Genomic DNA, 18,285 nt, shown 5'->3' with positions numbered 1-18,285 from the left:
TGAGAAGAAGGAGCCTGGTCTGAGAGCAGCGGGGCCCTCGGAGCTCAGGCCCTGGCTGCACCCAGGCCTCCCCAGGGCTGTCGGCTGGGCTGGGTGGGTGTCACTGTGCCTGCACATGGCTTAAGGGTGGTGGTCGAGCAGTCAGAAACCCAGGGATTCGCTTGGGAAGTTTTGGGGAAGGGACCTCAGCACGAACCCCAGGAAATGATGTCACCTGCCGGCAACAGAACCCAACAGAACCCGCAACCCGGGTATCCAGGCCTCGAGAGCGGAGAGGAGCCCCCAGCCAGATCACTTGCTGCCGAGATGTTCTGCTGTTTGCCCCTGCCCAGAGGCCGGGGCCTCAGGAGAGCTCACAGGCAGTGTGCGTGGGCACCCTGTCGACGTTGGCTCAGGGCACCCCCGAGACGCCTCTGGCCCTTTGCCCGGAGAAACAGAAAGGTAACACGGGGAGCCCCAGGCCGGGCCAGGCCACCTCTCCCATGCCACCCGGAAACACCGGGTCCTTTGCCTGTGTGTGTGGATGCGGGTTTCTCGGGGTGTGTCTCCCTCAAGGAAGCCCAGGTGGATGTGGGGTCAGAAGCCTGCGGACAAGTTGTGTCCACACCCCAGGGGAGAGCATGCTGGGCGGGATGGGGAGAGTGCGGGCAGGGCCGGCCGCCCAGGCTGACCTCACACCCTCAGGTGGGTCTCTTTCCTCCCGGGTGGGGATCTGAGCAGACACACGTCTCTGACCCTTCTGGGCAGAGAAGTTCGAGCAGGCCGAAGCAGCGGCTCCACTGGCCAGGCCCAGCTCGGAAAACTCCCAGCATGGCTGGCTGACGGTCACTGTCGTTGCAGAGCTTCCCACGTGATGAGGCCGAGGACGGGGACACCCCATCCAGCTCCCGGAGGGAGGGGTCGGAGCACCACCCCCCCGCCCGTGAGGCCCAGTGCAGGCTCCAGGTGAGCGTGCCCACGGAGGCATCAGCCCCACCGGGGGCGAAGCGGAGGCGGGGAAGGCCTGCTGCCGAGACACCGCCCAGGATACACCCGGCGGCCCAGTCTGAGGCTGCCACGGAGCTCAGCACACCCGGCTCCGACCCAGAGTCCCGAGAACCCCGGCCTCTGAGGCAGCAGGAGGACCTGGAGCCCAGCACGCCAGAGCACAGAGGTGAGGACGCTGGGGCTGGTGTACGGGAGTGTGTGCGGAGGGGGTGCTGAGCTACACAGGGACGAGTCCCCGAAAGCTGCTGCTGGGCCTGCAGCAAGCGCTGGCCTCACACCCCCCGCCCCCCATCTTGCACACTTCAGTCCCAAAAGACATCCGACCCTGGGTATTCTTTGGGAATCTCTTGGAAGCTTTCTGTCCCGGGATACGCACATGCCAAGGCTGGCCTGCGGGCAAACGATGCTTCTCCCACAGCTCTAGCACTGGCCTCCAACTGGAACCAGGCTCCACTTCCCAGACCTGTCCCTACAGAGGTGGTGGCTCCAGGTGCAGGACCCAGGGATCCACCGAGGGCAGATGGAGAACCGAGACTTGCCCTCGCAGAGACACCAGGCCAGCTGGGTACTGGCCAGCACACCGGGCAGATCGGATCTCCGTGCCTGCAGGACCCCCAGCCCCAGGCACTGATGTCCCACCCCCTCAGCCAGAACCTCCACCTCCACGTGCACCTCTACCTGCTCGGCCTTTGGCAGGAGAACCCGAGGCAGAGGAGGAGTCACCGCCTCGGCAGGGAGAGCCTGCCCTGGCTCCCGCGCAACACCCAGACGCCCACGATGACTCACCCACCCCTGCAGGGAGAACGAGCCCCCGCTCTGGACAGAGACCCAGAGCCCTTGCCGGAAACACCACGTCCAGGGGAGCGGTCGGCTCTGCAGCCTCCATCCCTGTCTGCTCACCGTGGACGCCGTCAACTCGGTCTGCCCCCAGGGGACATGGAGTTCCTTTCCCCCGAACTGCTTTGCATTTGGTTTGTTTCCACCTTTCTGGTGATGTTTTCTTTTTTGCGTGGTTTCCTGTATTTTTGTTGGTTAAGTTGGGATTAGTAAACTTTTTCATCATTGTTGCAATTTGGGAACACTGTTGTGTAACTCTGGTGATACTGTGTTACCATCACCACTTTGTAGTTTCAGACCCGTTCCATCTTTATGCCCCACCCCCCAACAAAGCCTGGATTCAAGGCAAGCACGCCCTGTTCATCCCTCCGCCCGATCCTGAACACAATTTCATCTTTTCCTTCTGCATTCCTTCCTATATTCTTGGTGTCCCCAATCAATGACTCTCAGTGAAATGACTGAAGGAGTTTTTTTCGGACGCTCCACCTACTGTAAGACTCCACTGGAGAGTTCTCATGTTTATGTCCTTTGAACTAGCCTTTGATAGCTGAAAGGACGTTGTACGTCCTTTCAAGATACCATGTGCCAAACGAAGCCCTTTTGGCAAATGCCATCATTATCTCCAGGCAGGCATTGCTGTTTGAAGGGTGCCATCTCAGCCAGAAGGCAGAGGCTGAGCTCCTCTTGTTGCACCAGCTCCCAAAAGAAGCCAAGAAAGGGAGCTGGAACAACAAACCACCCCAACGCCCAGGAAAGCGTTCTTCATGACAGAAGGCTAGAAAATGACCCAACATCCTTGTGGCCCAGAACCCCTCTAGAAATTCACTGTTCCATAAAAAAGAGAAACAGATGGGAAGTTCCAAGGAGAGGCAATGCCCATGGCCAGTGTATTTTAGAGACGGCCTGACCGCTCCGGGGAAGACACGCACTGACAGAACCCCTTGGGAAACAGCCGTGATAGTCCTCACTGTCGTAAGGGATTCCTCTGGGGACAACCTGCCCTGGGCACCACACGAGGGAGCAGACCGGCTTCTCTTCCTCTGCCCCCACACCATTCACTCATGAAGGCAGCTCAGGTGTTCTCATGCCCTGCCTGCCTGCCTGCCTGGCTCATCCGTGAGCTGTGACCACCTCCAGGACAGGACTCCACCTTCTGCTCTCTGTGTACCGTGAATCTGCACACAGTGGGCTTTCAGAACCTTAGGAGACTTGAGCCATTCCCACTCGAGCCAGAACCCTCCCCAGGAAGGAAAACAGCTGTGGAGTCCTTTTGGCCCCAGCACTGGTTCCGAAACCCTGGCGGCTCCTAGAGCCTCTACGGTGTGAAGAGGGAGGTCCCTTTTGACAGAGCTTTCCGGCCGTCAGATCTAAGCTGCTGTTTCACTGTCAGCTGTGTCTCTTCCGTTGCAGTGTTGCAGGTGGGCCACGCTGCTCCAAAGGAGCTCACAAGCTGAGTTTCAAGGGAGGTATTGAGAGGACAGGGATGGCTACAACGTGCTGCAAACTGAGTGAGGGTCCCCACAATCCTCAGCAAAGGTGTGTGGTGTGCAAGTGGGGAGTAGAGGGCCCCCAAGTTCCAAAGGAAGGGAGGTACTCGGGAGCTAAAGCCCTTGGCTGCTGTGGTAGCAGCTGCAGATGGCAGCTCGTCCACAGTGCACTTCGAATGAGGTCATATGAGCGGGACTCTGGAAATGGCTCCGAAATCCAGAGAAAGGGGTCAGGGTATGTGGGAATCCGGCGCGGGTGGGGGGTGGATGAAGGAAGGTGTCCTTCCTCTCTCCAGTGCAATTTGGTTTGGTGAGTCTCAAAGCTACCAGATGGCACTTCCCAAGTCAGGCCCCCGCAGGAATCAGGGTGGGCTGCATGCCTCGGCCCCTGCCACAGGGACAAGCCACACCAGTGGCCTCCCTGAGCTCCAATGGCCGGATCTGGGGGTTCTGTCTGGGTGCACACCTGCTTGTTCTGGCCAAGTTCCCCGCTTCTCTGAGCACCAGCTTCAACCTCTCGAATGAGGACATCGATTGCTACCTTGGCACGTTACTCTCTTCATCCTGTGAAGACTCATTAGGCTTATCCTACAATTACTAGCTGGCCCGAGGAGATATCTCCTGAATCCAGATTAAGCTGGAGTCTCCCAGGCTCATCTGGCATGTCTTCCCTGAAGTCTGCCAAAACCCACACCCTTGCGTTTCCAGGGACTCCCCTTAGCCAGCTGGGCAGAAAACCCAGCATGTTTCAAACAAGCTGACAGACAAGCGGGAGAGGACTCACGGGCAGACGGCTTCCCTCAGGTCTCGGGTGGAGCTCTGGGACCACAGCAGCAACAGGCCATCCCAGTCCCTGGGCTCAGCAGCGCCCTCATTCTCACGCCGGCGGCTCTGCCCTGAGGGGAGCAGGAAGGTCACCAACTGCCGCAGGCGGACCTCACGCCCCTCCCACTTATGGAGCCTGACCTCCCCCGGCCCCACCCCTTCCCCTACCCCAGCAGGACGAGAGCTCCTCTTCCCCTGGCTTCTAACGTGAGGCCCGGCCCTGGGCCCCGACTGGGCACTGCCCCAGTCCGGAGCCAATCACAGTGGCCAAGGAGGTGGAAGGCACCGATTGGCCAGGGCCAGGTCATGTGACCATACTCCCCAGGAAACTCAAATATTACCAAGATTCCCTAAGAAACCAATGAACAAAATTATCCAGTAAAGGCAAACCGTACTTTTTAATGAGGCCAAAGTCACAGAAAAAAAAAAAAAAAAAGCTTCACAATGAAGTGCTCAAGGAAGCTACAAAATAAACTTTCAAAAAAGTTTAGTAGTTTTTTTAATAGGGTGACGGAGAGCTATACCTATCCCATATATGTGAATTTAGGTTTAAACTAGATTTCCCTTGGCTATTTTATAAGACAAAAAAACCCACATCACCCCCTTTTACTCCCCCCCACACCCAAAAAGTGTTTTAATCTATTGAATTTTTGTGTCCTCAGTTGTGTCTGATTCACGGCAACTCACGATCTCTACACAGCCAGGCTCTTCCGTCCATGGAATTCAGGGCAATTTTTTCTGTCACAGTAAATGCCCACCCTGGGTGATCCAAACGGAAGGGCTCAGAGGCTCCTGAGAGACTAACTCCTTTCAGCTGAGCACAGAGCTGGCTCCTCACTGGGATGCCTGTGGCCTGGGGCTCCCAGAGGGGAGAGCAGCACTCGCCCCACCGTGTGGTCACTGCTGGAAGTGCAGGCTGCTCCTCACTCCCCCTTGACAGTGTCCCTGAGGGCAGAACAGTGTGAAGTTAATCAAGGTGGAAACGCAAACTCCAATGCAAGCAAACTTCCCTCAAGGTCTCCAATACCACTCAGGAACAGGGTATTGGAAACTGCAGGGGATGACATGAATGAAGATGGAGACTTGACACCTTACACCGAGTTCACTTCCAGTTATCCCTAGACAAACATTCCATGAAAACTTGTCACAAATCTAGAGGAACAATGAGCCGAAACCGGACACGTGCTTTGAGTCTTCACACACAAAACTAAAAGGCAGTCCACAAAAAAAACCAGGAGAATACAGTGGACTTTGCAAAATCAAAGATATCTACTGTGGGAAAGACCTCAGTACAAAAGCAAAAGACAGGTCACACATCGCGAGACGAATGAGTGGAAACACAAAGCTTATCAAGGATGTGTCTCCAAACAGACAAAGAACACCAACACAACAAGCCTGTGAAAACTAGGGAAAGGTCTGAAGGGACACCAGACTGAGGAAGACACACACAGAGTATCCCGGATGATGTCCAGCACTGAGGGCCTGAAGAATCAACAGTCTAGTTGTACCTCCTCAGGCCTGTGTGACCCTGGGTGAGGCCTCTGTTTCCCGGTGGCTCTGAGAGATGGACAGGGAGGAAGGGGAAGAGAAATCACTTGCATTTCTAATACTCACAGCAAAGTCTTCCAATGAGAAGGGAATTATCACCCCCACTGACAATGCCATTCACTGAAGTGATCCCCACGGGTCCATCTAACCCAGAAGGGAAGGAAGGACCTGTTCTCACAAAACGGCGAGAGATGGAAGAAGGAAGATCAAGCCCACACCAATCCCTGGAAAGAGAAGCTGTGCTCAGGGCTTGAAAGAATTCCTATTTGGAAAATGATATCCCAGCCCCACAAGGCAATCCACAGCTTCGATGCTATTCCTCCCAAAATGCCAATGCATTTTCGCACCCAACCAAGAATTGCAAAAGGGGTACGGAAACAGAAAAGAGCCTAAATTGTCAATACAATCCGACGAAAAAGCCCCGATACGGACATCCAAGGTTGTGTGAAAGGAAATTAGACGACCAAACTAGGATCCTCAGGAGAGTATCGGAGAAGGCAATGGCGACCCACTCCAGTACTCTTGCCTGGAAAATGCCCTGGACGGAGGAGCCTGGTAGGCTGCAGGCCATGGGGTCGCGCAGAGTCAGACACGACTGAAGTGACTTAGCCGCAGCAGCAGCAGCAGGAGCCGGACAGTATGCTATTGGGAATACAACAACACACACAGATCCAGATCGATGGAATAAAGTTGAGGGTCCAGACACAGACCCCAGCATCCATGCTCAACTCATCTCTGACACAGAAGGGGAGAATATCCAAATGGGAACAAGAAAGCCTCTTCAATACATGTCCATGGGAAAACCAGACAGCTACATCTGAAGAACGCTATTGGTTTTGATCTCAGACCACCTCAATATCGGGGAAAACCTCACCCTAAAGGCTGATGTCATGAGATAGCTAGAAAGAAGCGTAGGTCAAAGGCTCCTTAACATCAGAGTCTCCTTGCCATTTGCTGGGCGGAGGTAGAAATGGGTCTCTTCAAGTAAGGGAAAGAGGTACACGAAGTACACCAATGGGTTTCCATCCAATGGAACCTCTTCACAACAGAGAAGCTAAGCAAGCATTCACAAATGCAAAAGAGAGGAAACGGAACACGAGAGACTCCTTGCAAGTGGTGTATCTGAGAAGGGGTTCATATGGAAAGAGACGAAGAATGCACAGCACTCAGATTCCAAGAAACACCACCACCACCCTTGACCCTTCCCCCATGACCAACTCCGACCTAAAGCCTTTCTCTCCCTCTAACCTATCCCTAAAACATAACCCTCATCTAATCATATACATGTGCATTCCTAGCATCCATCCGTCCACACACGAGAGAGAAAGAGGAAGACACAGACTGAATTGAGAAAGGAAAAGAGAGGGACACAGCCAGAGAGAGACACGGAACCAAAGAGAGGAAAGGAGTCGATGGTCCAGACTTTTCATCAATCTGTCTCGAAGGTAGAAGCAATGACAGCGCCCATCCACCCCAGAAGGGGGAAAAGGACGGAAGGTTTGGAGAGGAAAAGACAAGAACGCAGGGAGCCATTAGAAGCTCAGCCACCCGCAGAAGCCGAGCTGGGACACTTGAACAGAATCTCAATGGAAACAGAGGACCAGAAAGTTGGCCACTCTTTTCTATAAGAGAGGGAGACCTTCGAGTCTTCCTTTCGGTCCTCCAACTTGGATGCGGGGTCTCAAAACAGTCAGGAGGGGGAGTGCCTTTTCCTGGGTACCACGGCACATCCAGGCCTCGTTCTGCCCCATTCTGTGCTGTGTCAGCCCAGGAAGGAATCTTTCTTTCTGAAGTCTCAGCGCACACGCTCCACGTGATATCGGCCCCAGGTGGAAAGGCATGGAGCTGCTCGTAGGCCGACAGACCTAGGAAGCAGATGGGAGAATGACCGCCACTCTGCAGATGGAGAGACTGGGGAAACCCTGAGGGGCATATGCTTGTCCAGGGCCACACCACTTATGAGAAGAAGGAGCCTGGTCTGAGAGCAGCGGGGCCCTCGGAGCTCAGGCCCTGGCTGCACCCAGGCCTCCCCAGGGCTGTCGGCTGGGCTGGGTGGGTGTCACTGTGCCTGCACATGGCTTAAGGGTGGTGGTCGAGCAGTCAGAAACCCAGGGATTCGCTTGGGAAGTTTTGGGGAAGGGACCTCAGCACGAACCCCAGGAAATGATGTCACCTGCCGGCAACAGAACCCAACAGAACCCGCAACCCGGGTATCCAGGCCTCGAGAGCGGAGAGGAGCCCCCAGCCAGATCACTTGCTGCCGAGATGTTCTGCTGTTTGCCCCTGCCCAGAGGCCGGGGCCTCAGGAGAGCTCACAGGCAGTGTGCGTGGGCACCCTGTCGACGTTGGCTCAGGGCACCCCCGAGACGCCTCTGGCCCTTTGCCCGGAGAAACAGAAAGGTAACACGGGGAGCCCCAGGCCGGGCCAGGCCACCTCTCCCATGCCACCCGGAAACACCGGGTCCTTTGCCTGTGTGTGTGGATGCGGGTTTCTCGGGGTGTGTCTCCCTCAAGGAAGCCCAGGTGGATGTGGGGTCAGAAGCCTGCGGACAAGTTGTGTCCACACCCCAGGGGAGAGCATGCTGGGCGGGATGGGGAGAGTGCGGGCAGGGCCGGCCGCCCAGGCTGACCTCACACCCTCAGGTGGGTCTCTTTCCTCCCGGGTGGGGATCTGAGCAGACACACGTCTCTGACCCTTCTGGGCAGAGAAGTTCGAGCAGGCCGAAGCAGCGGCTCCACTGGCCAGGCCCAGCTCGGAAAACTCCCAGCATGGCTGGCTGACGGTCACTGTCGTTGCAGAGCTTCCCACGTGATGAGGCCGAGGACGGGGACACCCCATCCAGCTCCCGGAGGGAGGGGTCGGAGCACCACCCCCCCGCCCGTGAGGCCCAGTGCAGGCTCCAGGTGAGCGTGCCCACGGAGGCATCAGCCCCACCGGGGGCGAAGCGGAGGCGGGGAAGGCCTGCTGCCGAGACACCGCCCAGGATACACCCGGCGGCCCAGTCTGAGGCTGCCACGGAGCTCAGCACACCCGGCTCCGACCCAGAGTCCCGAGAACCCCGGCCTCTGAGGCAGCAGGAGGACCTGGAGCCCAGCACGCCAGAGCACAGAGGTGAGGACGCTGGGGCTGGTGTACGGGAGTGTGTGCGGAGGGGGTGCTGAGCTACACAGGGACGAGTCCCCGAAAGCTGCTGCTGGGCCTGCAGCAAGCGCTGGCCTCACACCCCCCGCCCCCCATCTTGCACACTTCAGTCCCAAAAGACATCCGACCCTGGGTATTCTTTGGGAATCTCTTGGAAGCTTTCTGTCCCGGGATACGCACATGCCAAGGCTGGCCTGCGGGCAAACGATGCTTCTCCCACAGCTCTAGCACTGGCCTCCAACTGGAACCAGGCTCCACTTCCCAGACCTGTCCCTACAGAGGTGGTGGCTCCAGGTGCAGGACCCAGGGATCCACCGAGGGCAGATGGAGAACCGAGACTTGCCCTCGCAGAGACACCAGGCCAGCTGGGTACTGGCCAGCACACCGGGCAGATCGGATCTCCGTGCCTGCAGGACCCCCAGCCCCAGGCACTGATGTCCCACCCCCTCAGCCAGAACCTCCACCTCCACGTGCACCTCTACCTGCTCGGCCTTTGGCAGGAGAACCCGAGGCAGAGGAGGAGTCACCGCCTCGGCAGGGAGAGCCTGCCCTGGCTCCCGCGCAACACCCAGACGCCCACGATGACTCACCCACCCCTGCAGGGAGAACGAGCCCCCGCTCTGGACAGAGACCCAGAGCCCTTGCCGGAAACACCACGTCCAGGGGAGCGGTCGGCTCTGCAGCCTCCATCCCTGTCTGCTCACCGTGGACGCCGTCAACTCGGTCTGCCCCCAGGGGACATGGAGTTCCTTTCCCCCGAACTGCTTTGCATTTGGTTTGTTTCCACCTTTCTGGTGATGTTTTCTTTTTTGCGTGGTTTCCTGTATTTTTGTTGGTTAAGTTGGGATTAGTAAACTTTTTCATCATTGTTGCAATTTGGGAACACTGTTGTGTAACTCTGGTGATACTGTGTTACCATCACCACTTTGTAGTTTCAGACCCGTTCCATCTTTATGCCCCACCCCCCAACAAAGCCTGGATTCAAGGCAAGCACGCCCTGTTCATCCCTCCGCCCGATCCTGAACACAATTTCATCTTTTCCTTCTGCATTCCTTCCTATATTCTTGGTGTCCCCAATCAATGACTCTCAGTGAAATGACTGAAGGAGTTTTTTTCGGACGCTCCACCTACTGTAAGACTCCACTGGAGAGTTCTCATGTTTATGTCCTTTGAACTAGCCTTTGATAGCTGAAAGGACGTTGTACGTCCTTTCAAGATACCATGTGCCAAACGAAGCCCTTTTGGCAAATGCCATCATTATCTCCAGGCAGGCATTGCTGTTTGAAGGGTGCCATCTCAGCCAGAAGGCAGAGGCTGAGCTCCTCTTGTTGCACCAGCTCCCAAAAGAAGCCAAGAAAGGGAGCTGGAACAACAAACCACCCCAACGCCCAGGAAAGCGTTCTTCATGACAGAAGGCTAGAAAATGACCCAACATCCTTGTGGCCCAGAACCCCTCTAGAAATTCACTGTTCCATAAAAAAGAGAAACAGATGGGAAGTTCCAAGGAGAGGCAATGCCCATGGCCAGTGTATTTTAGAGACGGCCTGACCGCTCCGGGGAAGACACGCACTGACAGAACCCCTTGGGAAACAGCCGTGATAGTCCTCACTGTCGTAAGGGATTCCTCTGGGGACAACCTGCCCTGGGCACCACACGAGGGAGCAGACCGGCTTCTCTTCCTCTGCCCCCACACCATTCACTCATGAAGGCAGCTCAGGTGTTCTCATGCCCTGCCTGCCTGCCTGCCTGGCTCATCCGTGAGCTGTGACCACCTCCAGGACAGGACTCCACCTTCTGCTCTCTGTGTACCGTGAATCTGCACACAGTGGGCTTTCAGAACCTTAGGAGACTTGAGCCATTCCCACTCGAGCCAGAACCCTCCCCAGGAAGGAAAACAGCTGTGGAGTCCTTTTGGCCCCAGCACTGGTTCCGAAACCCTGGCGGCTCCTAGAGCCTCTACGGTGTGAAGAGGGAGGTCCCTTTTGACAGAGCTTTCCGGCCGTCAGATCTAAGCTGCTGTTTCACTGTCAGCTGTGTCTCTTCCGTTGCAGTGTTGCAGGTGGGCCACGCTGCTCCAAAGGAGCTCACAAGCTGAGTTTCAAGGGAGGTATTGAGAGGACAGGGATGGCTACAACGTGCTGCAAACTGAGTGAGGGTCCCCACAATCCTCAGCAAAGGTGTGTGGTGTGCAAGTGGGGAGTAGAGGGCCCCCAAGTTCCAAAGGAAGGGAGGTACTCGGGAGCTAAAGCCCTTGGCTGCTGTGGTAGCAGCTGCAGATGGCAGCTCGTCCACAGTGCACTTCGAATGAGGTCATATGAGCGGGACTCTGGAAATGGCTCCGAAATCCAGAGAAAGGGGTCAGGGTATGTGGGAATCCGGCGCGGGTGGGGGGTGGATGAAGGAAGGTGTCCTTCCTCTCTCCAGTGCAATTTGGTTTGGTGAGTCTCAAAGCTACCAGATGGCACTTCCCAAGTCAGGCCCCCGCAGGAATCAGGGTGGGCTGCATGCCTCGGCCCCTGCCACAGGGACAAGCCACACCAGTGGCCTCCCTGAGCTCCAATGGCCGGATCTGGGGGTTCTGTCTGGGTGCACACCTGCTTGTTCTGGCCAAGTTCCCCGCTTCTCTGAGCACCAGCTTCAACCTCTCGAATGAGGACATCGATTGCTACCTTGGCACGTTACTCTCTTCATCCTGTGAAGACTCATTAGGCTTATCCTACAATTACTAGCTGGCCCGAGGAGATATCTCCTGAATCCAGATTAAGCTGGAGTCTCCCAGGCTCATCTGGCATGTCTTCCCTGAAGTCTGCCAAAACCCACACCCTTGCGTTTCCAGGGACTCCCCTTAGCCAGCTGGGCAGAAAACCCAGCATGTTTCAAACAAGCTGACAGACAAGCGGGAGAGGACTCACGGGCAGACGGCTTCCCTCAGGTCTCGGGTGGAGCTCTGGGACCACAGCAGCAACAGGCCATCCCAGTCCCTGGGCTCAGCAGCGCCCTCATTCTCACGCCGGCGGCTCTGCCCTGAGGGGAGCAGGAAGGTCACCAACTGCCGCAGGCGGACCTCACGCCCCTCCCACTTATGGAGCCTGACCTCCCCCGGCCCCACCCCTTCCCCTACCCCAGCAGGACGAGAGCTCCTCTTCCCCTGGCTTCTAACGTGAGGCCCGGCCCTGGGCCCCGACTGGGCACTGCCCCAGTCCGGAGCCAATCACAGTGGCCAAGGAGGTGGAAGGCACCGATTGGCCAGGGCCAGGTCATGTGACCATACTCCCCAGGAAACTCAAATATTACCAAGATTCCCTAAGAAACCAATGAACAAAATTATCCAGTAAAGGCAAACCGTACTTTTTAATGAGGCCAAAGTCACAGAAAAAAAAAAAAAAAAGCTTCACAATGAAGTGCTCAAGGAAGCTACAAAATAAACTTTCAAAAAAGTTTAGTAGTTTTTTTAATAGGGTGACGGAGAGCTATACCTATCCCATATATGTGAATTTAGGTTTAAACTAGATTTCCCTTGGCTATTTTATAAGACAAAAAAACCCACATCACCCCCTTTTACTCCCCCCCACACCCAAAAAGTGTTTTAATCTATTGAATTTTTGTGTCCTCAGTTGTGTCTGATTCACGGCAACTCACGATCTCTACACAGCCAGGCTCTTCCGTCCATGGAATTCAGGGCAATTTTTTCTGTCACAGTAAATGCCCACCCTGGGTGATCCAAACGGAAGGGCTCAGAGGCTCCTGAGAGACTAACTCCTTTCAGCTGAGCACAGAGCTGGCTCCTCACTGGGATGCCTGTGGCCTGGGGCTCCCAGAGGGGAGAGCAGCACTCGCCCCACCGTGTGGTCACTGCTGGAAGTGCAGGCTGCTCCTCACTCCCCCTTGACAGTGTCCCTGAGGGCAGAACAGTGTGAAGTTAATCAAGGTGGAAACGCAAACTCCAATGCAAGCAAACTTCCCTCAAGGTCTCCAATACCACTCAGGAACAGGGTATTGGAAACTGCAGGGGATGACATGAATGAAGATGGAGACTTGACACCTTACACCGAGTTCACTTCCAGTTATCCCTAGACAAACATTCCATGAAAACTTGTCACAAATCTAGAGGAACAATGAGCCGAAACCGGACACGTGCTTTGAGTCTTCACACACAAAACTAAAAGGCAGTCCACAAAAAAAACCAGGAGAATACAGTGGACTTTGCAAAATCAAAGATATCTACTGTGGGAAAGACCTCAGTACAAAAGCAAAAGACAGGTCACACATCGCGAGACGAATGAGTGGAAACACAAAGCTTATCAAGGATGTGTCTCCAAACAGACAAAGAACACCAACACAACAAGCCTGTGAAAACTAGGGAAAGGTCTGAAGGGACACCAGACTGAGGAAGACACACACAGAGTATCCCGGATGATGTCCAGCACTGAGGGCCTGAAGAATCAACAGTCTAGTTGTACCTCCTCAGGCCTGTGTGACCCTGGGTGAGGCCTCTGTTTCCCGGTGGCTCTGAGAGATGGACAGGGAGGAAGGGGAAGAGAAATCACTTGCATTTCTAATACTCACAGCAAAGTCTTCCAATGAGAAGGGAATTATCACCCCCACTGACAATGCCATTCACTGAAGTGATCCCCACGGGTCCATCTAACCCAGAAGGGAAGGAAGGACCTGTTCTCACAAAACGGCGAGAGATGGAAGAAGGAAGATCAAGCCCACACCAATCCCTGGAAAGAGAAGCTGTGCTCAGGGCTTGAAAGAATTCCTATTTGGAAAATGATATCCCAGCCCCACAAGGCAATCCACAGCTTCGATGCTATTCCTCCCAAAATGCCAATGCATTTTCGCACCCAACCAAGAATTGCAAAAGGGGTACGGAAACAGAAAAGAGCCTAAATTGTCAATACAATCCGACGAAAAAGCCCCGATACGGACATCCAAGGTTGTGTGAAAGGAAATTAGACGACCAAACTAGGATCCTCAGGAGAGTATCGGAGAAGGCAATGGCGACCCACTCCAGTACTCTTGCCTGGAAAATGCCCTGGACGGAGGAGCCTGGTAGGCTGCAGGCCATGGGGTCGCGCAGAGTCAGACACGACTGAAGTGACTTAGCCGCAGCAGCAGCAGCAGGAGCCGGACAGTATGCTATTGGGAATACAACAACACACACAGATCCAGATCGATGGAATAAAGTTGAGGGTCCAGACACAGACCCCAGCATCCATGCTCAACTCATCTCTGACACAGAAGGGGAGAATATCCAAATGGGAACAAGAAAGCCTCTTCAATACATGTCCATGGGAAAACCAGACAGCTACATCTGAAGAACGCTATTGGTTTTGATCTCAGACCACCTCAATATCGGGGAAAACCTCACCCTAAAGGCTGATGTCATGAGATAGCTAGAAAGAAGCGTAGGTCAAAGGCTCCTTAACATCAGAGTCTCCTTGCCATTTGCTGGGCGGAGGTAGAAATGGGTCTCTTCAAGTAAGGGAAAGAGGTACACGAAGTACACCAATGGGTTTCCATCCAATGGAACCTCTTCACAACAGAGAAGCTAAGCAAGCATTCACAAATGCAAAAGAGAGGAAACGGAACACGAGAGACTCCTTGCAAGTGGTGTATCTGAGAAGGGGTTCATATGGAAAGAGACGAAGAATGCACAGCACTCAGATTCCAAGAAACACCACCACCACCCTTGACCCTTCCCCCATGACCAACTCCGACCTAAAGCCTTTCTCTCCCTCTAACCTATCCCTAAAACATAACCCTCATCTAATCATATACATGTGCATTCCTAGCATCCATCCGTCCACACACGAGAGAGAAAGAGGAAGACACAGACTGAATTGAGAAAGGAAAAGAGAGGGACACAGCCAGAGAGAGACACGGAACCAAAGAGAGGAAAGGAGTCGATGGTCCAGACTTTTCATCAATCTGTCTCGAAGGTAGAAGCAATGACAGCGCCCATCCACCCCAGAAGGGGGAAAAGGACGGAAGGTTTGGAGAGGAAAAGACAAGAACGCAGGGAGCCATTAGAAGCTCAGCCACCCGCAGAAGCCGAGCTGGGACACTTGAACAGAATCGCAATGGAAACAGAGGACCAGAAAGTTGGCCACTCTTTTCTATAAGAGAGGGAGACCTTCGAGTCTTCCTTTCGGTCCTCCAACTTGGATGCGGGGTCTCAAAACAGTCAGGAGGGGGAGTGCCTTTTCCTGGGTACCACGGCACATCCAGGCCTCGTTCTGCCCCATTCTGTGCTGTGTCAGCCCAGGACGGAATCTTTCTTTCTGAAGTCTCAGCGCACACGCTCCACGTGATATTGGCCCCAGGTGGAAAGGCATGGAGCTGCTCGTAGGCCGACAGACCTAGGAAGCAGATGGGAGAATGACCGCCACTCTGCAGATGGAGAGACTGGGGAAACCCTGAGGGGCATATGCTTGTCCAGGGCCACACCACTTATGAGAAGAAGGAGCCTGGTCTGAGAGCAGCGGGGCCCTCGGAGCTCAGGCCCTGGCTGCACCCAGGCCTCCCCAGGGCTGTCGGCTGGGCTGGGTGGGTGTCACTGTGCCTGCACATGGCTTAAGGGTGGTGGTCGAGCAGTCAGAAACCCAGGGATTCGCTTGGGAAGTTTTGGGGAAGGGACCTCAGCACGAACCCCAGGAAATGATGTCACCTGCCGGCAACAGAACCCAACAGAACCCGCAACCCGGGTATCCAGGCCTCGAGAGCGGAGAGGAGCCCCCAGCCAGATCACTTGCTGCCGAGATGTTCTGCTGTTTGCCCCTGCCCAGAGGCCGGGGCCTCAGGAGAGCTCACAGGCAGTGTGCGTGGGCACCCTGTCGACGTTGGCTCAGGGCACCCCCGAGACGCCTCTGGCCCTTTGCCCGGAGAAACAGAAAGGTAACACGGGGAGCCCCAGGCCGGGCCAGGCCACCTCTCCCATGCCACCCGGAAACACCGGGTCCTTTGCCTGTGTGTGTGGATGCGGGTTTCTCGGGGTGTGTCTCCCTCAAGGAAGCCCAGGTGGATGTGGGGTCAGAAGCCTGCGGACAAGTTGTGTCCACACCCCAGGGGAGAGCATGCTGGGCGGGATGGGGAGAGTGCGGGCAGGGCCGGCCGCCCAGGCTGACCTCACACCCTCAGGTGGGTCTCTTTCCTCCCGGGTGGGGATCTGAGCAGACACACGTCTCTGACCCTTCTGGGCAGAGAAGTTCGAGCAGGCCGAAGCAGCGGCTCCACTGGCCAGGCCCAGCTCGGAAAACTCCCAGCATGGCTGGCTGACGGTCACTGTCGTTGCAGAGCTTCCCACGTGATGAGGCCGAGGACGGGGACACCCCATCCAGCTCCCGGAGGGAGGGGTCGGAGCACCACCCCCCCGCCCGTGAGGCCCAGTGCAGGCTCCAGGTGAGCGTGCCCACGGAGGCATCAGCCCCACCGGGGGCGAAGCGGAGGCGGGGAAGGCCTGCTGCCGAGACACCGCCCAGGATACACCCGGCGGCCCAGTCTGAGGCTGCCACGGAGCTCAGCACACCCGGCTCCGACCCAGAGTCCCGAGAACCCCGGCCTCTGAGGCAGCAGGAGGACCTGGAGCCCAGCACGCCAGAGCACAGAGGTGAGGACGCTGGGGCTGGTGTACGGGAGTGTGTGCGGAGGGGGTGCTGAGCTACACAGGGACGAGTCCCCGAAAGCTGCTGCTGGGCCTGCAGCAAGCGCTGGCCTCACACCCCCCGCCCCCCATCTTGCACACTTCAGTCCCAAAAGACATCCGACCCTGGGTATTCTTTGGGAATCTCTTGGAAGCTTTCTGTCCCGGGATACGCACATGCCAAGGCTGGCCTGCGGGCAAACGATGCTTCTCCCACAGCTCTAGCACTGGCCTCCAACTGGAACCAGGCTCCACTTCCCAGACCTGTCCCTACAGAGGTGGTGGCTCCAGGTGCAGGACCCAGGGATCCACCGAGGGCAGATGGAGAACCGAGACTTGCCCTCGCAGAGACACCAGGCCAGCTGGGTACTGGCCAGCACACCGGGCAGATCGGATCTCCGTGCCTGCAGGACCCCCAGCCCCAGGCACTGATGTCCCACCCCCTCAGCCAGAACCTCCACCTCCACGTGCACCTCTACCTGCTCGGCCTTTGGCAGGAGAACCCGAGGCAGAGGAGGAGTCACCGCCTCGGCAGGGAGAGCCTGCCCTGGCTCCCGCGCAACACCCAGACGCCCACGATGACTCACCCACCCCTGCAGGGAGAACGAGCCCCCGCTCTGGACAGAGACCCAGAGCCCTTGCCGGAAACACCACGTCCAGGGGAGCGGTCGGCTCTGCAGCCTCCATCCCTGTCTGCTCACCGTGGACGCCGTCAACTCGGTCTGCCCCCAGGGGACATGGAGTTCCTTTCCCCCGAACTGCTTTGCATTTGGTTTGTTTCCACCTTTCTGGTGATGTTTTCTTTTTTGCGTGGTTTCCTGTATTTTTGTTGGTTAAGTTGGGATTAGTAAACTTTTTCATCATTGTTGCAATTTGGGAACACTGTTGTGTAACTCTGGTGATACTGTGTTACCATCACCACTTTGTAGTTTCAGACCCGTTCCATCTTTATGCCCCACCCCCCAACAAAGCCTGGATTCAAGGCAAGCACGCCCTGTTCATCCCTCCGCCCGATCCTGAACACAATTTCATCTTTTCCTTCTGCATTCCTTCCTATATTCTTGGTGTCCCCAATCAATGACTCTCAGTGAAATGACTGAAGGAGTTTTTTTCGGACGCTCCACCTACTGTAAGACTCCACTGGAGAGTTCTCATGTTTATGTCCTTTGAACTAGCCTTTGATAGCTGAAAGGACGTTGTACGTCCTTTCAAGATACCATGTGCCAAACGAAGCCCTTTTGGCAAATGCCATCATTATCTCCAGGCAGGCATTGCTGTTTGAAGGGTGCCATCTCAGCCAGAAGGCAGAGGCTGAGCTCCTCTTGTTGCACCAGCTCCCAAAAGAAGCCAAGAAAGGGAGCTGGAACAACAAACCACCCCAACGCCCAGGAAAGCGTTCTTCATGACAGAAGGCTAGAAAATGACCCAACATCCTTGTGGCCCAGAACCCCTCTAGAAATTCACTGTTCCATAAAAAAGAGAAACAGATGGGAAGTTCCAAGGAGAGGCAATGCCCATGGCCAGTGTATTTTAGAGACGGCCTGACCGCTCCGGGGAAGACACGCACTGACAGAACCCCTTGGGAAACAGCCGTGATAGTCCTCACTGTCGTAAGGGATTCCTCTGGGGACAACCTGCCCTGGGCACCACACGAGGGAGCAGACCGGCTTCTCTTCCTCTGCCCCCACACCATTCACTCATGAAGGCAGCTCAGGTGTTCTCATGCCCTGCCTGCCTGCCTGCCTGGCTCATCCGTGAGCTGTGACCACCTCCAGGACAGGACTCCACCTTCTGCTCTCTGTGTACCGTGAATC

The 18,285-nt window shown here is 55.8% G+C and overlaps 3 protein-coding genes across 3 annotated transcripts; all 3 read left to right on the top strand.

The window, feature by feature from the left end:
• Positions 1-100: 100 nt before the first annotated feature.
• On the top strand, positions 101-2,058 carry LOC145517142 (uncharacterized). Its single transcript, XM_081519403.1, has 3 exons — positions 101-441; positions 841-1,153; positions 1,406-2,058. The coding sequence occupies exons 1-3, from the start codon at positions 205-207 to the stop codon at positions 2,032-2,034; spliced, it is 1,179 nt and encodes a 392-aa protein (XP_081375529.1). The 5' UTR covers positions 101-204; the 3' UTR covers positions 2,035-2,058.
• Positions 2,059-5,715: 3,657 nt separating this feature from the next.
• On the top strand, positions 5,716-9,701 carry LOC145517104 (uncharacterized). The gene is made up of 3 exons (XM_081519362.1): positions 5,716-8,084; positions 8,484-8,796; positions 9,049-9,701. Exons 1-3 carry the CDS (start codon positions 7,848-7,850, stop codon positions 9,675-9,677), a joined length of 1,179 nt encoding a protein of 392 aa, XP_081375488.1. The 5' UTR covers positions 5,716-7,847; the 3' UTR covers positions 9,678-9,701.
• Positions 9,702-15,385: 5,684 nt separating this feature from the next.
• Positions 15,386-17,343, top strand: LOC145517155 (uncharacterized). Its single transcript, XM_081519417.1, has 3 exons — positions 15,386-15,726; positions 16,126-16,438; positions 16,691-17,343. The coding sequence occupies exons 1-3, from the start codon at positions 15,490-15,492 to the stop codon at positions 17,317-17,319; spliced, it is 1,179 nt and encodes a 392-aa protein (XP_081375543.1). The 5' UTR covers positions 15,386-15,489; the 3' UTR covers positions 17,320-17,343.
• Positions 17,344-18,285: the final 942 nt, after the last annotated feature.

This window comes from Giraffa tippelskirchi, chromosome 8 (genome assembly GCF_054371585.1).
Source record: "Giraffa tippelskirchi isolate mGirTip1 chromosome 8, T2T-mGirTip1v1.2.pri, whole genome shotgun sequence".
Taxonomy (NCBI): Eukaryota; Metazoa; Chordata; class Mammalia; order Artiodactyla; family Giraffidae; genus Giraffa; species Giraffa tippelskirchi.
The sequence above is the reverse complement of the archived record's forward strand: the minus strand, read 5'-3'. Positions and strand labels throughout refer to the sequence as shown.

Bases quoted from the DNA above. Each gene is read 5' to 3' on its own strand.
- LOC145517142 (XM_081519403.1), top strand. From the start codon at position 205: ATGATGTCACCTGCCGGCAACAGAACCCAACAGAACCCGCAACCCGGG. The intron at 442-840 runs GTAACACGGGGA...CTGTCGTTGCAG, and splicing joins TTGCCCGGAGAAACAGAAAG to AGCTTCCCACGTGATGAGGC. The intron at 1,154-1,405 runs GTGAGGACGCTG...CTTCTCCCACAG, and splicing joins CAGCACGCCAGAGCACAGAG to CTCTAGCACTGGCCTCCAAC.
- LOC145517104 (XM_081519362.1), top strand. From the start codon at position 7,848: ATGATGTCACCTGCCGGCAACAGAACCCAACAGAACCCGCAACCCGGG. The intron at 8,085-8,483 runs GTAACACGGGGA...CTGTCGTTGCAG, and splicing joins TTGCCCGGAGAAACAGAAAG to AGCTTCCCACGTGATGAGGC. The intron at 8,797-9,048 runs GTGAGGACGCTG...CTTCTCCCACAG, and splicing joins CAGCACGCCAGAGCACAGAG to CTCTAGCACTGGCCTCCAAC.
- LOC145517155 (XM_081519417.1), top strand. From the start codon at position 15,490: ATGATGTCACCTGCCGGCAACAGAACCCAACAGAACCCGCAACCCGGG. The intron at 15,727-16,125 runs GTAACACGGGGA...CTGTCGTTGCAG, and splicing joins TTGCCCGGAGAAACAGAAAG to AGCTTCCCACGTGATGAGGC. The intron at 16,439-16,690 runs GTGAGGACGCTG...CTTCTCCCACAG, and splicing joins CAGCACGCCAGAGCACAGAG to CTCTAGCACTGGCCTCCAAC.